Consider the following 12,744-nt stretch of genomic DNA (forward strand, 5'->3'; position numbering starts at 1 on the left):
TCTCGCTCTGGCCGCACCTGTCCTTCCTGCCTTTTGTCAGGCTCACTTCCAGTGCCCTTGCTCAGGACAGCCATTGTGGATCCTGGATCTGGGTTGGGTCTCCCTGCTGAACATCCATCCCCCCCACCCTACCCCCAGCTACAGCTCTGCCCTAATGGTTGGTGTGGGTTGAATCTTTTCCTGCGGGAGTGTGAGTTGCTAGAGGGCAGGGCCCCCATGTTTTGTTCATAGCTAGTGTCTGCTCTAGTGAATGACCTAAAGGTACTTGCTAAAGGAGTAAACCAGATTCATGTTCAAACAGGATCACCTGGTACTGTTGAGGAGAACTGAGTATTAATGAGTGGCAGCTACAAATGACATGCTGTTGAAGAAAAATGACCACCATGTGCTCTTACTTGGACTCAGCAGTTTCATATCTAAGCTTTGTCCTAAGGAAATGCTCAGCATGTACTCAAAGACTTACGTACACAGATGTGAGACACACTTCCGGCAGTGCGCATCCATTAAAAATCCCACTGCAAGAGAAGGTTAACACAGTGATTTGGGAAGATATTCATGATAAATTAAGACACAAAAGTAGATTACAGAAGAGTACCCAATTTTTATAAAACAATGAATAATAATAAAGACTAGAAATATGTACTCTAAAATTGTTGTAGTCATGATCTTTGGAAGATGAGATTATGAGTAGCTTTTTTTTTTCCCTTTGTGCTGTCTCTGAATTTTCTGCAAAAAGCATGGCTACTTTTAAAATCAGAAACAAATTTTTACAAATAAATGCATTCCTGATACTAAAGTAAACTAGCTTAAAAAATCATAAATACAGTAAAACCTCATTAAAACGTACATGGCTTTGTTTTAAATTTTGAGATAATTTAAGAATTTTGACTGATGCTGGGCTGATTTTACTAAACTTTAGGCAACTGATAGTGTGTTTTATGAATAAATTTGTAGTATAAATGCAATTGCCTCACAGTTTATGAAGTAGGTCTTATAAACCTCTTTTTAGATATGAAAAATGAAGCTTATAGAATAAAGTAACTTGCTCAACATTTTACCACTATTAAGTAGAGGTTAGAATTTGAACTCACTAGAGCCTTTCCTTTTATCGACTGTACTGCCTAGTTTCTGTCACTTCTCCCTAGGACACAGCTAAGAGGAGTCATCCTACCGAGTACTGAGTGTCTACATTAGCCATGCACCAGTGACCATGGCCTGTGTTCTGGAGGGTCCTCCAGGACACCCCGAGACTGGGCATCTATACCTGGACACCCAGCGTACATCATAGTAACTCTAGGCTTTCCATTTCTCTTTTGAATAAGCTTCTTAGAGATGCAGTGTTGAGGAAGAATATTCTGACACTTGCTAAAACAGTAAGGAAGACTTAAGACTGTTGCACGAGGGGAGAAAACTAGGGCTCAGCTTTGAACACAGCAGACACCTGGGGATTTGTAGCCTGCCAGCAGAGGGAGGGGGTCCATGAGAACCAAGGGCATGCAGCCTTTGATCAGATCTTGACTGTCTATCAAGGGTAGGAATTTTCTCCAGACAGACTCAGCAGGACTCTTGCTGAAACTGGACTCAGCCAGGAAGCCCAAGGTTGAGGCCTAGTTGAAAGGAGGGCCCAGAGGAGCCTGATTGATATCTGGTTCAGGAGAGTGTCTTGTCAGTAGTTTAATGAGCCCTGGGTGGTGGTCCTCTGAAGCTTGGAGACCAACCCAGGTGGCAGCCACTCTTAGCTTACTCATTCATCTGGTTTGTGCATTCATAAATACTCAGTAAACCCTGAGCTAACATGGCCCCATATGCTGGTGTGGAGTAAGCATTCATTTCTTGGGAGTTTTTAGTCCCTGGTCTTCCCTTACTGTCTTAAAGGGGTCCCATACGCTTCTGTTTGTAGGGGAGGTTAGTGGGGAGGCAGGGGAAGAAGAACAGACCTCAGATGCTCCACGTCAAGCCACAGGAGGCCCTCCCTGAGGGCGTAGGCCCAGCCGGCGTGTTACCAGGGGAGGAAATATTACCTAACACTTGGAAGTGAAGCCAGGGAAAAGGACTGCATGTTTTTATGTTGTCACTGTCACATGGGCCATTGTTCAACAGAGTCACCCAAGGCTGTTCAGTCTTCCGACCAAATGTAGCTCTCTGACTTTGCTGGTCACTCTTGATTAGAGCCCAGACACTGATGTTACATGTTAATTTGTTGATTTTTACTTTATTTATTTTATTTTATTTTTGTCTGATAAAAATAAACCCAAAGGTTTTGATTTCGTTGCTCTGTAGGACTTCAACCTGATTTGTCTCCAACCGAAAATACTTATTTCAGTCAATTACAGCTCTTTAGCGCCCTCTGAACAAGTTTCCCATCTTGGGGCCTCCCTCATTAATTTATGTGTGCATGGGTTGTCTTTTAGCTTTTGGAAATTATGCTTTGACACTGTTGGATGCTGGGTGTGCTTTCAGGTGGTCACTGCCGTTGCTACTGATTGTCCTGCAAACACTGCTCTCTGCATGGGAAGTATGTATGTGGTCCGTCACCCCCCCCCCCCCCCAATCTGTGGGCTGCCATGAGTCCATTTGTCGCTGTGTCCAGAGGGACTCTGTCCCCTTCCATCCGTGGCAGACAGGTTGCTATGTCTGTGCTGAGGCATGGCACTCTTCAGCGTTCTGTCAGGTGAAAGATTGTGAATAAAGGAGCTTCCGGACTTCTCTTTCCTCATTTTATGGTAACCCAGGATGTTGGGATTGGTCCAGCTGTACAGAAGGAATGGTGTCTAGGAGTGAGGCCCCTTCCAGTGTGACTCACTCCAGCTCTACTCCTATGCCTGCTGGCCCCTCCTTCATAAGCTTTCCTGCATTGATGCTTTGTTTCCCAAACCAGTTTGTCAACTACTGGAGGGCAGTGACTGCTTCCTACTCTTTCTTTGCCTGCAGTCTGTAAACTTATTGATTCCTGATTTCTCTTTATACACCTGCCCTTCAGTGCCTTCATTTAGTCATTCATTCACAAGTACTTACGGGGCCCCGGCCATGCTGGAGACAGTGCTGGGTATTGGAGATATGACAGAGTGATGTCATTTGCCCTGAGAAGGCCCAAATTAATGGAAGTGATTCCCAGATTCCATTTTGGGCAGTAAGACTCCTCCCTAATGAGACATCTGGTTTTTTCCTACACAACAATTATCTAAATAATGAAAATTGTATATATGTGTACATTTGCAATATATTTGCAATGATCTTTTAAAACTACCTTTAAAGAATAAAAAACTTCAGTGGGGTTGACTGTTCAGCAACGCAGAAGTTAGGGGCATTGGCCCCTTCGCACAGCCAAAAATCCACAGATAACTTCTGACCCCTCAAGAACTTAACTACTAACAGCCTACTGTTGATGGGAAGCCGTGTTGATAACGTCGATTCACACATTTTATGTGTTACATGTATTACATACTGTATTCTTACAACAAAGTCAGCAGGAAAAAAGAAAACGTTATTAAAATCATAAGGAACTTATTTTTTTAGGCATTTCATTTCACACCACACTAAATGCATTGAGGGGTGGGTGGCGTGAGCACTGGAAGCTTTGAAGAGCTGCAGTACCGGAAGGCATCATCCAGTGTCACAAGTTCCCAGGTCTTTGCTCATCCAAAATTTTTTTTGTAAATGCCATAGAAGAGCACATTGTAACGTAACATTCCTGAGGTAATTTGTGATTCAAAATGTGAGAAATTGGCAGTGTGAAAGAGGAAAAACCAGTACATGTTTCATTATAATAGTGAGCTTTTCACTGCTGGGTGGGAAAGGAGGAAAACATTTGAATAAAATCAAAGCAGAGGCTGAGCCTGACTTCTCCCAAAATAAAGAGGAGAGTGTTTTGAGCAACTCAATGTTGTCACTTGCAGTTTTAGTAGAAAAATGCTTGAAACAAAAATCCCTTTTTATCGGTAAGGGAAGGCAGCCAACCCAAATGTGGCAGAGCTGCTGCCCAATGGGAACCCACGTCTGTGTGGGAGCTGGGACTGAAGGCAGGTTCTATTTTGCTTCAGCTTTATCTTCATGTGTGTCTAGAGCAAGCCAGTGACTAACAAGGAGGGCCCACTGGCCACTGGTGGGCTTGGTGGGCGGATATCCCCAGGTGCTGGCAGTGGGCTCTGTCAGATGCTTAGCACTCACTATGGAACCTGTGGAGTCTCATCTCACCATAGAGAAAGAGTCCAAATCTGTAAGATTTGCCTTTGGTCCGTTCATCATCAGTACACCGTGCAAGCCTGCTTTTTTCAAAGCTAGGCATAGAATAATGGCCTAGAGTTTGTGCAGTCTAAGCATTGTTTTTTTTATCCACTCTGACTCACCCTTCTTTGTGCTCTTCCATTCTCTTTCCAAACCTGTGCCAAACTACTGTGTAGGAATATCGTGAGAAAAACTACCTGTCTTCAGGAATACAGTGTCACCTTAGTAAACATAGGATCCATACCCAGAGGCCCAAACCGTAGAACTACCTTATAGTTGAAACAATCATGTTATGAAGTCCAGTTTCTGCTTCAAAAAACTCACCTTGGTAATGTTCCCAAGGTAAATGCTTTGCTGGTGATAGCTCTCCAGTGGTTTGGGGTCTATAGATTGTGTCTTTCATTGTATTTAATAACTTAACGAGCAAGATTTCTCTAAAGTTCAACTAAAGTGTGTGAAATTTATGTCCACTCCATGTTTATATATTTTCAGTATTAGTGGCTATTAAACAGATAACTTCAAATTTTTTTTAGGGGCCAGTGTCCATTAACAGACAGTAAGTTCTTAAAAGATAGTCCTGTGTAAGTGTACCTTTTCTCAGCATAGTAAATTTTTGCGGTTTCTTTGTGAAATGGAGCTTATAGTTTTTTGCCTGTCTGAGTTGTTTTAAAGCCTGGAGATGTTGTGTCTTGAGTGCCCGGTGCTGTCTGGTAGGAAGTGTGTGCACCATGAGGCCAGAATCATCATTCGCGGATGTGTGTCAGCAGCTGATGGCTGCTGCCCTCAGTCCCAAGCCTGGACAGGCTTCGTTGGTTCTGGAGCTGTGTAGTACGGACTTTTGTTTGTTTTATCAATGGATGTGAAGCCCTGATGAGCCTTAAAGAAAACCAAAGTGAAAATCATAGGCTGTTAGAGATGTCATCATGGAATTTTTTCTGACCAATGACATTTAAAGTACCCTGCTTAGTTTTTTTCCAGATTTTGAGTTCTGACTCTTTGAACTACCATGTTTCTGTGTTTCAGAGTGGGCAGTTTTCCATTCAGACTCAGTCACCAATTCGAATGTTACAGAAATTTGGCCTCGTGAATTTTTATGTATTTTTCTTTTTGATACCTTTATTCAGGTATACTTGATAGACAGTAAACTGCACTTTTTTACGGTGTACAGTTTGACAAGGGTTAGCATGTGTTTGCCTGTCAGACCATGACCACAATTGAAGTAGTGAACATATCCATCATCCCAAAAGTTTCCATTGCGTAAGCCCCTCCCTCCCGCCTGCCCCACGCCAGACCACTGCTGCCTGCTCTGTGGTGCTTCCCATCAGCCCCACTCAGTGAACTAGAACTGCATACAAATGGGTCCTGTGGTGTGTACACCTGCTTGGTCTTTTTTCATTCAGCAAAATTATTCTGAGAAACATGGATATTGAATGTATTTATATATGTTTTAGGTTTTCAAAATTAACTCCTTTCTGAGTTCCTAGATGGAAAATATTACTTCTTTGAAAACTGTTGCCCTGTTTTTAATTTGGTTGAGAAATCCCTTGAATAATAGTCTTTGTACAAATTTTAGCAGGTTGCAACGCTGTCACCCTCGCGAAGGTGGGCTGCGGTGACTCGCGCTTGGGTAAAGTGCCTCTTCGTCTTCAGTGAAAGCTCTTTAGGCTCCTAACCTGTATGTCATGTTCCATATCTTGTTAGTGACTAGAGTGTTTTGCAACTAGAGAGTGAATATTAAATACTGTCTTGTGTTTGCTTTAAAAGGTATTGTATGTCGAGTAGTAATGCCATAATTACTAATTTATTTTCCTTTCCAGATCCTTTCCAGGAGTTGCTATGGGTGTGAGAGGTTTGCAGGGATTTGTGGGCAGTACCTGCCCACATATATGTACAGTAGTGAATTTCAAAGAACTGGCCGAACACCACCGAAACAAGCATCCTGGATGTACTCCTACCATTGTGGTTGATGCCATGTGTTGTCTCAGATACTGGTATACTCCTGAATCTTGGATCTGCGGTGGCCAGTGGCGGGAATACTTTTCTGCTTTGCGGGATTTTGTTAAGACTTTTACAGCTGTTGGCATCAAGTTGATATTCTTCTTTGACGGCATGGTGGAGCAGGATAAAAGAGATGAATGGGTGAAACGAAGACTCAAGAACAATAGGGAGATCTCCAGGATTTTCCATTATATCAAGTCCCACAAGGAGCAGCCAGGCAGGAACATGTTCTTCATCCCATCGGGGCTGGCCATCTTTACACGATTTGCTTTGAAGACCCTGGGTCAGGAAACCCTGTGTTCCTTACAGGAGGCTGACTATGAGGTGGCATCTTACGGCCTCCAGCATAACTGTCTTGGGATTCTTGGAGAAGACACTGACTACTTAATTTATGATACTTGTCCTTACTTTTCAATTAGTGATCTCTGCCTGGAGAGTCTCAGTACTGTCATGCTCTGTAGAGAGAAGCTCTGTGAGAGTCTGGATATCAGCCTGGCAGACCTTCCTCTTCTGGCCTGCCTACTTGGCAATGACATAATCCCAGAGGGCATGTTTGAAAGCTTTCGGTACAAATGCTTGTCTTCCTATACCTCTGTAAAGGAGAACTTTGACAGAAAGGGTAACATAATCTTAGCTGTAGCAGACCATATATCTAAAGTTCTTCACTTGCATCAAGGTGAGAAAAAGCTAGAAGAGATGCTACCTTTGGGACCAAACAAAGCTCTTTTTTATAAGGGCGTGGCATCATATCTTTTGCCAGGACAGAAATCTCCATGGTTTTTCCAAAAACCCAAGAGTTTAATAACTTTGGACAAGCAGGTGGTATCCATGAGTTCAGACCCTGAATCCAAGCAGGGAGTTCCCATGTGTACAGATCCTGAACTCAAGCAAGGAGTTCCCATGTGTACAGATCCTGAATCCAAGCAAGGAGTTCCCATGTGTACAGATCCTGAATCCAAGCAAGGAGTTCCCATGTGTACAGGCCCTGAACCCGAGCAAGGAGTTCCCATGTGTACAGGCCCTGAACCCAAGCAAGGAGTTCCCATGTGTACAGGTCCTGAACCCAAGCAGGGAGTTCCCATGTGTACAGACCCTGAACCCAAGCAAGAAGTTCCCATGTGTACAGGTCCTGAACCCAAGCAAGGAGTTCTCATGTGTGCAGGTCCTGAACCCAAGCAAGGAGTTCCCATGTGTACAGACCCTGAACCCAAGCAAGGAGTTCCCATGTGTACAGATCCTGAACCCAAGCAAGGAATTCCCATTTGTATAGATCCTGAATCCAAGCAAGAAGTTCCTATGTGTACAGACCCTGAACCCAAGCAAGGAGTTCCCATGTGTACAGACCCTGAACCCAAGCAAGGAGTTCCTATGTGTACAGACCCTGAACCCAAGCAAGGAGTTCCCATGTGTACAGATCCTGAACCCAAGCAAGGAATTCCCATTTGTATAGATCCTGAATCCAAGCAAGAAGTTCACCTTGAATCCAAGCAAGGCGTTCCCAAATGTACACACACTGAAATCAAGCAAAAGTTACCTGTAGGGGCAGATTCCGAATTTAAGCTAGAAGCACCCATGTGTATAGACCCTGCAATTAAACAACAAGACCTCATGAATATGGAACCTGAAGTCAAACAAGAAACCTTGGTTTCAGACCCTGAAATCTTAAAGGTACGTAGATGTGCCCACCCAAATCTGGGTGTCATGATTGAAAATATATCCACTGGTGGATTTGCCAGTGAATATTGACTACTTGTCATAATTAAGGCACTGTGGGGAGCACAGAACAGGAAGCTAGGAAGTGTAGTTAGGAAGTATGACATATGCATTGGAAGCTCACATTATAAAGTATGTTTGATACTGGTGCATGCCTGTCATAGAAGAGAGCTCTAGGAATTTGAAGGAGAGTGATCACTGTGGGTGAAATACAGAGAGACATTCCTGAAGAACTGGAAGTGGAACCAGACCTTCATGGGAGCTGAAATTATAACAAATAGGCAAATATCTGTTGCTAGGCTGGAGTACGGGGTCTGAGGGGAGATACGGGGAGACAGGTTGGGAAACGTGGAGTGTAGCCAGATTGTGAAGATTATTATATGCCCCACCAGGAGTTGGCACTTAATTCTGCAAGTGACATAGAGCCCTGAGGGTTTTTACGGAGGGCTGCTATTTATTAGCCACCTATTCTGTGTGAGGTTCTGTGCTAGGCAGGCTACACGTGTTATCTCTTCCCCACAGCCCTTCTGTTGTTCCTCACAGTGTCCCCATCCTCCATCCAGTTACACAAGTTACAAACCTGGGACTTCTCTCTCCTGTTTTTTATAACTATTCTCTCCCTGTCTTGTTACTGGTACCTATTCAATTAGTCTCACCATCGTAGGTATAAGCTGCCTCTTTTCTGGATTACTCAGAAATCTCTAACAACTTTTCTGTATAGACTTTTGCCCCTTCCAATCCACTTACCGTGCTGCATGCAGAAATAAAGCCCTTTATTTTCGTTCCATAACCCTTCGAAGAGTAGGAACAGTAGCCTTAAGCAGGCAATGGCCTGCCACCACCTCACCACTGCCACCTCCAGCTGGTCAGTCCCTGCTCTAACATGGCCCTACAGGTGCTCTTCTGCCTCCTGGGAACCCCCCTGCCCCTGTGCTGGTCAATGCTTACTAGTCTTTTCTATCACAGTTGGGTGGTCACCCACTCAGAGATGGCCCCTGGCCATCCACCGTGTGGCACCTGCTGTGGCTCACCCCTCACTGGAATTTCATGCTTGTGACAGTGCTGTGAGGACAGTCTTGTTTGTTTTTCTCACTGCTGAGCCCCTTTTGCCTGTCACATTGTCTCAAAGTAGCTGCTCACTAAGTCTTGAAGGCGGTATTCCCTTTCTCTTGTATCCTTAGGGCCTCTCCTTTAGTGACGTCTTCCCTTCTTCTTGTACAACTACGTGGCTTCTCCTGTCTTGAAAAGTCTTTCAGCTCTTTCTCTATTACATACAATGTAGCAGATAAGCTAATTTACTAACATAAAAAATTATAGTAAAAAGTAGGATGTGGGGGCGCCTGGGTGGCACAGCGGTTAAGCGTCTGCCTTCGGCTCAGGGCGTGATCCCGGCATTCTGGGATCGAGCCCCACGTCAGGCTCCTCCGCTATGAGCCTGCTTCTTCCTCTCCCACTCCCCCTGCTTGTGTTCCCTCTCTCGCTGGCTGTCTCTATCTCTGTCAAATAAATAAATAATAATAAAAAATCTTAAAAAAAAAAAAAAGTAGGATGTGAACACATGTTAAGAAAGTTACCAGTGAAAAAGTATTAAGGGGTTAAAATTATCCTACCTGGAAGCATCCTTAAGTGCTTTGTAGAAGGAAAAGAATGTGGGTTAGAAGTTGGAGGAAAGGCAGAATCAGAGCTGCAGGTGGAAGTGTGGTGAGACAGTAGGAAAGAGGTGGGGGGTGGGGGGAGGGGAGGCCAGGTCTCAGCAGAGAACTAGAAGTCACCTGAACAGACTTGTTACTCAAAGTCAGAAAGATGAACAGAGAAGAGCTAAGTCTAACTTTGCTTAAACTTATTTGGTTTTATTATGAGGTTGGATGTAAAAATGCTAGTTTAGATGATTCTCCTCTAAGACCAGAGGGTATTCTTCATGTTATTTCCCTTAGTCGTCATATAGCTCTGATTCTAGATGCGCTTGCCTCTGTGACCACATGAGGACACAGGTGTGAAAAGGCTGAATGACACTGTCGGCAACCACACAACTAGTAGTTGGCAGAGCCTGGATTTGAACCCAGGCAACTGCAAAGTTTGACTTTACGAGATGGCACGTGGAGGGGTGAGACAGTCATGGTCAGTAGCCTAGAAGCATGGGCATGGAGGAATTTGCCAGGAAGCCACCCTGCTCCTAGACTTACGCTTGGCTTCAGAGGTGACACGTGATGTAGGCCTTGGAGCCACTGTAACAGTTTGCCTGAAGGACAGGACATGGAAAGGCACACAAGTGGAGGAACAGCAGAGCAAAAGTAGAGCATGCAGGGTGCCTCTCACTTCCTGGGGGGGGGGGCAGGGTCTGCTTTTCACCTGGCCCAGGACTTCTGTTGAGCACGAGGCAGCATCACCCACCAGCATGCACGAAACTACTCTGGGCCCCTGCTTTTTCTGTTTTGACTTGGCCCTTGCTGGTTCCCAACTCACACTCATTTCCCATTTGTGTATGGCCTTGCACATGCCCTTTCTGGGCTTGGGCTCTTCACAAACCCTGACTTGCATTCACTACACCAACAGGACCCATCCTTGGCCTTTGCTTTTTTACTGGACATGCTGGCCATCTCACCCAGTTTCCTTCAAAGAGAGTTCCTACAGATTGGGTGAGACCACAAAGGGCAGCATGTGGAAGAATTTAAGACTTAGTTTTTATACACATTGAGGAGATATTGGATATCTTTAAGCAGGGATGTCCTGTGATCAGGTATTTGTTTTTTGAAACATTGGTTATACTGCAGAGAATGGACTAATGTGACTGTTGCAGAAACCAAGGTGGAAGACAAAAGAGCTAGAATTGGGACAATGGCAAAGGGGAGGAAGAAACATTAAAACGTTAAGTCTTGCTATGGAGGTAAGGGTCCTCTTGCGCTCTGGGATGGGTGTTGCCATGACTCAAGGAGAGGTGAGGAAGGGTTTGACACAGAGGATAACATTGGAAAACCATCTGATGCTTAGAAAACAGGCCTCAAGTTCCATTACTGGGCGGGAGACAGATATCTGAAAGTCATCCGACTGTTCGTGGTAATGGAAACCCTCCAAGGAGAGGACTACGTGTAGGATGGAGCCTTCTGAACACAAGGACTGAGAGAGGTGGTCAGACAGGGAGGGGAATGAGAAGCGGTGACCCCAGCAGAAACCCAAGGAGGTACGTTTCAAGAATGAGAGGAGAAACGGCCAGGAGTGTCAGGCGCTGCAGAGTAAAGTAGAACTGGGGCTAGGTGGCTGTTGGGGTTGGCAGTTGGGAGGGTTTCGTGGCCTGAGAGAGCCACTGTCACACGGGCCTGGTGGAGGTCAGATGGCCAGGGTTTGAGGAGTACCGTGGAGGCAAAGGCCGGAGCTGGGGAGTGCTTGCTCCTTCAGGAAGTTTGGGGTGGGAAGAGCTTTGGATAGGGAACAGGGGAGGAGAGTGGTGGGAGGCCTGCCTGCAGGGGAAGTTGGACCATTGTGGAAGGGCGGATCACTTGTTGTCCACACTACAACTCTCCCATTGATTGACTTCAGGATATCTTTGAAAACAATCGTGCGAAGTTTCTTCAGTTCCCCTTACATTTTTCCTTAAAATTTGTTTGCAGTGGCATCTTCCAGCCCTATCAAATAGGTAACTGCAATTCCACATGTATGTATTTCAACCCCACAAAGTCCCCGAAAAACCCTTAGGTAGAAGGCTGTAGTGCACAGCAGTTATCCTGGGCACGTATCACAGCCAGATATCTGTGTTTTCTTCATAGCAGAATATTTTGGAAAAATCAGTTAAATTTTAAGAGTAAATTATATGGTTTCCATAATGTTGGATAAACTGACTTATTAAGTTAGAATTTTTAGATTAGGTGGATATGTTAAGGTTTTTCCAAGTGTGGAGTGCTATATAGATCTGTAGTTAAGGGCAGAGGTAAAAGGTACTTATTAGATAATTCTGCTCTAATTAGTGAATTACAATTCTGATTGTAGAGAACGTATCTGAAAAACCCTGTATACACCCAGAAAATACCTCAAATTCTGTACAGTTGCCAAAACTATAGATTTCTTGGTAGGGTGAATATAATTTATTACAACTTTCTAGATAGATTTGTTAAAATACCATCTCTCTTGAAAGTCTCAGAAATGGAAGAGGGAATGGGAAAATAAGTCAGAAGCTATTTTGCCTCAAAAGGATCATAAAAAACATATCTATAGTGTTTCTGATAGATTCAGTATCAAAAGGGCACATATAGAAATAGCTCATTTCCGATGATCTTCCATTAGAGTTCTCAGATAACAATCCTTTAAAAAGTACTTTTTAACCTTACTGACCTTAAAGTTGCTAGCTTGTCTGCCATCCTGATTTCAAGACATTTCAGCAAGGAGATAGACATGTGATAACGTGTGTAGCCTCATGACAGTGGCTGCAGTGGGTCCGTGTGCAGTGTGCGAGCTCTCCTTCACCATTTGTGTTGACCCATTTAATCCTCAGGATAGTTCTGTGAGGTTGGCACTTTCATTAAACCTACTTTATATCTGAAGAAAGGGAGGAATAGGAAGAGACTCAATTCTACAAAAATGAATCAAAATAACTAGAACTACTTAAAAGTATGTATAAATAGAACACTGATTCACAGAGTTTTCGACATTCCAAATTGTCCTAACACCACATTTTAAATGCCTTTTGTGGCAGACTGTTTGGATTTGAATTTTGAGTAGTTGTCTCGGTAAATCACTTCCTACACTAATAAGAATGTTCTTCACAGAAAAAATAAAACCTGTATGTAGGTTATTATAGGCCTCTGATCTTAGCTCGTT

General features: G+C 44.0%; 1 protein-coding gene across 8 annotated transcripts in view; it reads left to right on the forward strand.

Moving 5' to 3' along the window:
* FAM120B (family with sequence similarity 120 member B) overlaps positions 1 to 12,744 on the forward strand; it is a 105,147-nt gene that overhangs the window by 5,089 nt on the left and 87,314 nt on the right. For all 8 annotated transcript variants that reach the window (XR_006775073.2, XM_045770615.2, XM_045770620.2 and 5 more), the window contains exon 2: positions 6,042 to 7,890. Coding sequence is in view for 7 of the 8 variants with exons in the window: in XM_045770615.2 (XP_045626571.1) it covers positions 6,061 to 7,890 (1,830 nt within the window). In the remaining variant the exon portion in view is untranslated. The remainder of the gene's footprint in view (positions 1 to 6,041; positions 7,891 to 12,744) is intronic.

Source organism: Ursus americanus, chromosome 11 (genome assembly GCF_024610735.1).
Source record: "Ursus americanus isolate L20-20 chromosome 11, mUrsAme1.1.p, whole genome shotgun sequence".
NCBI classification, from domain to species: domain Eukaryota; kingdom Metazoa; phylum Chordata; class Mammalia; order Carnivora; family Ursidae; genus Ursus; species Ursus americanus.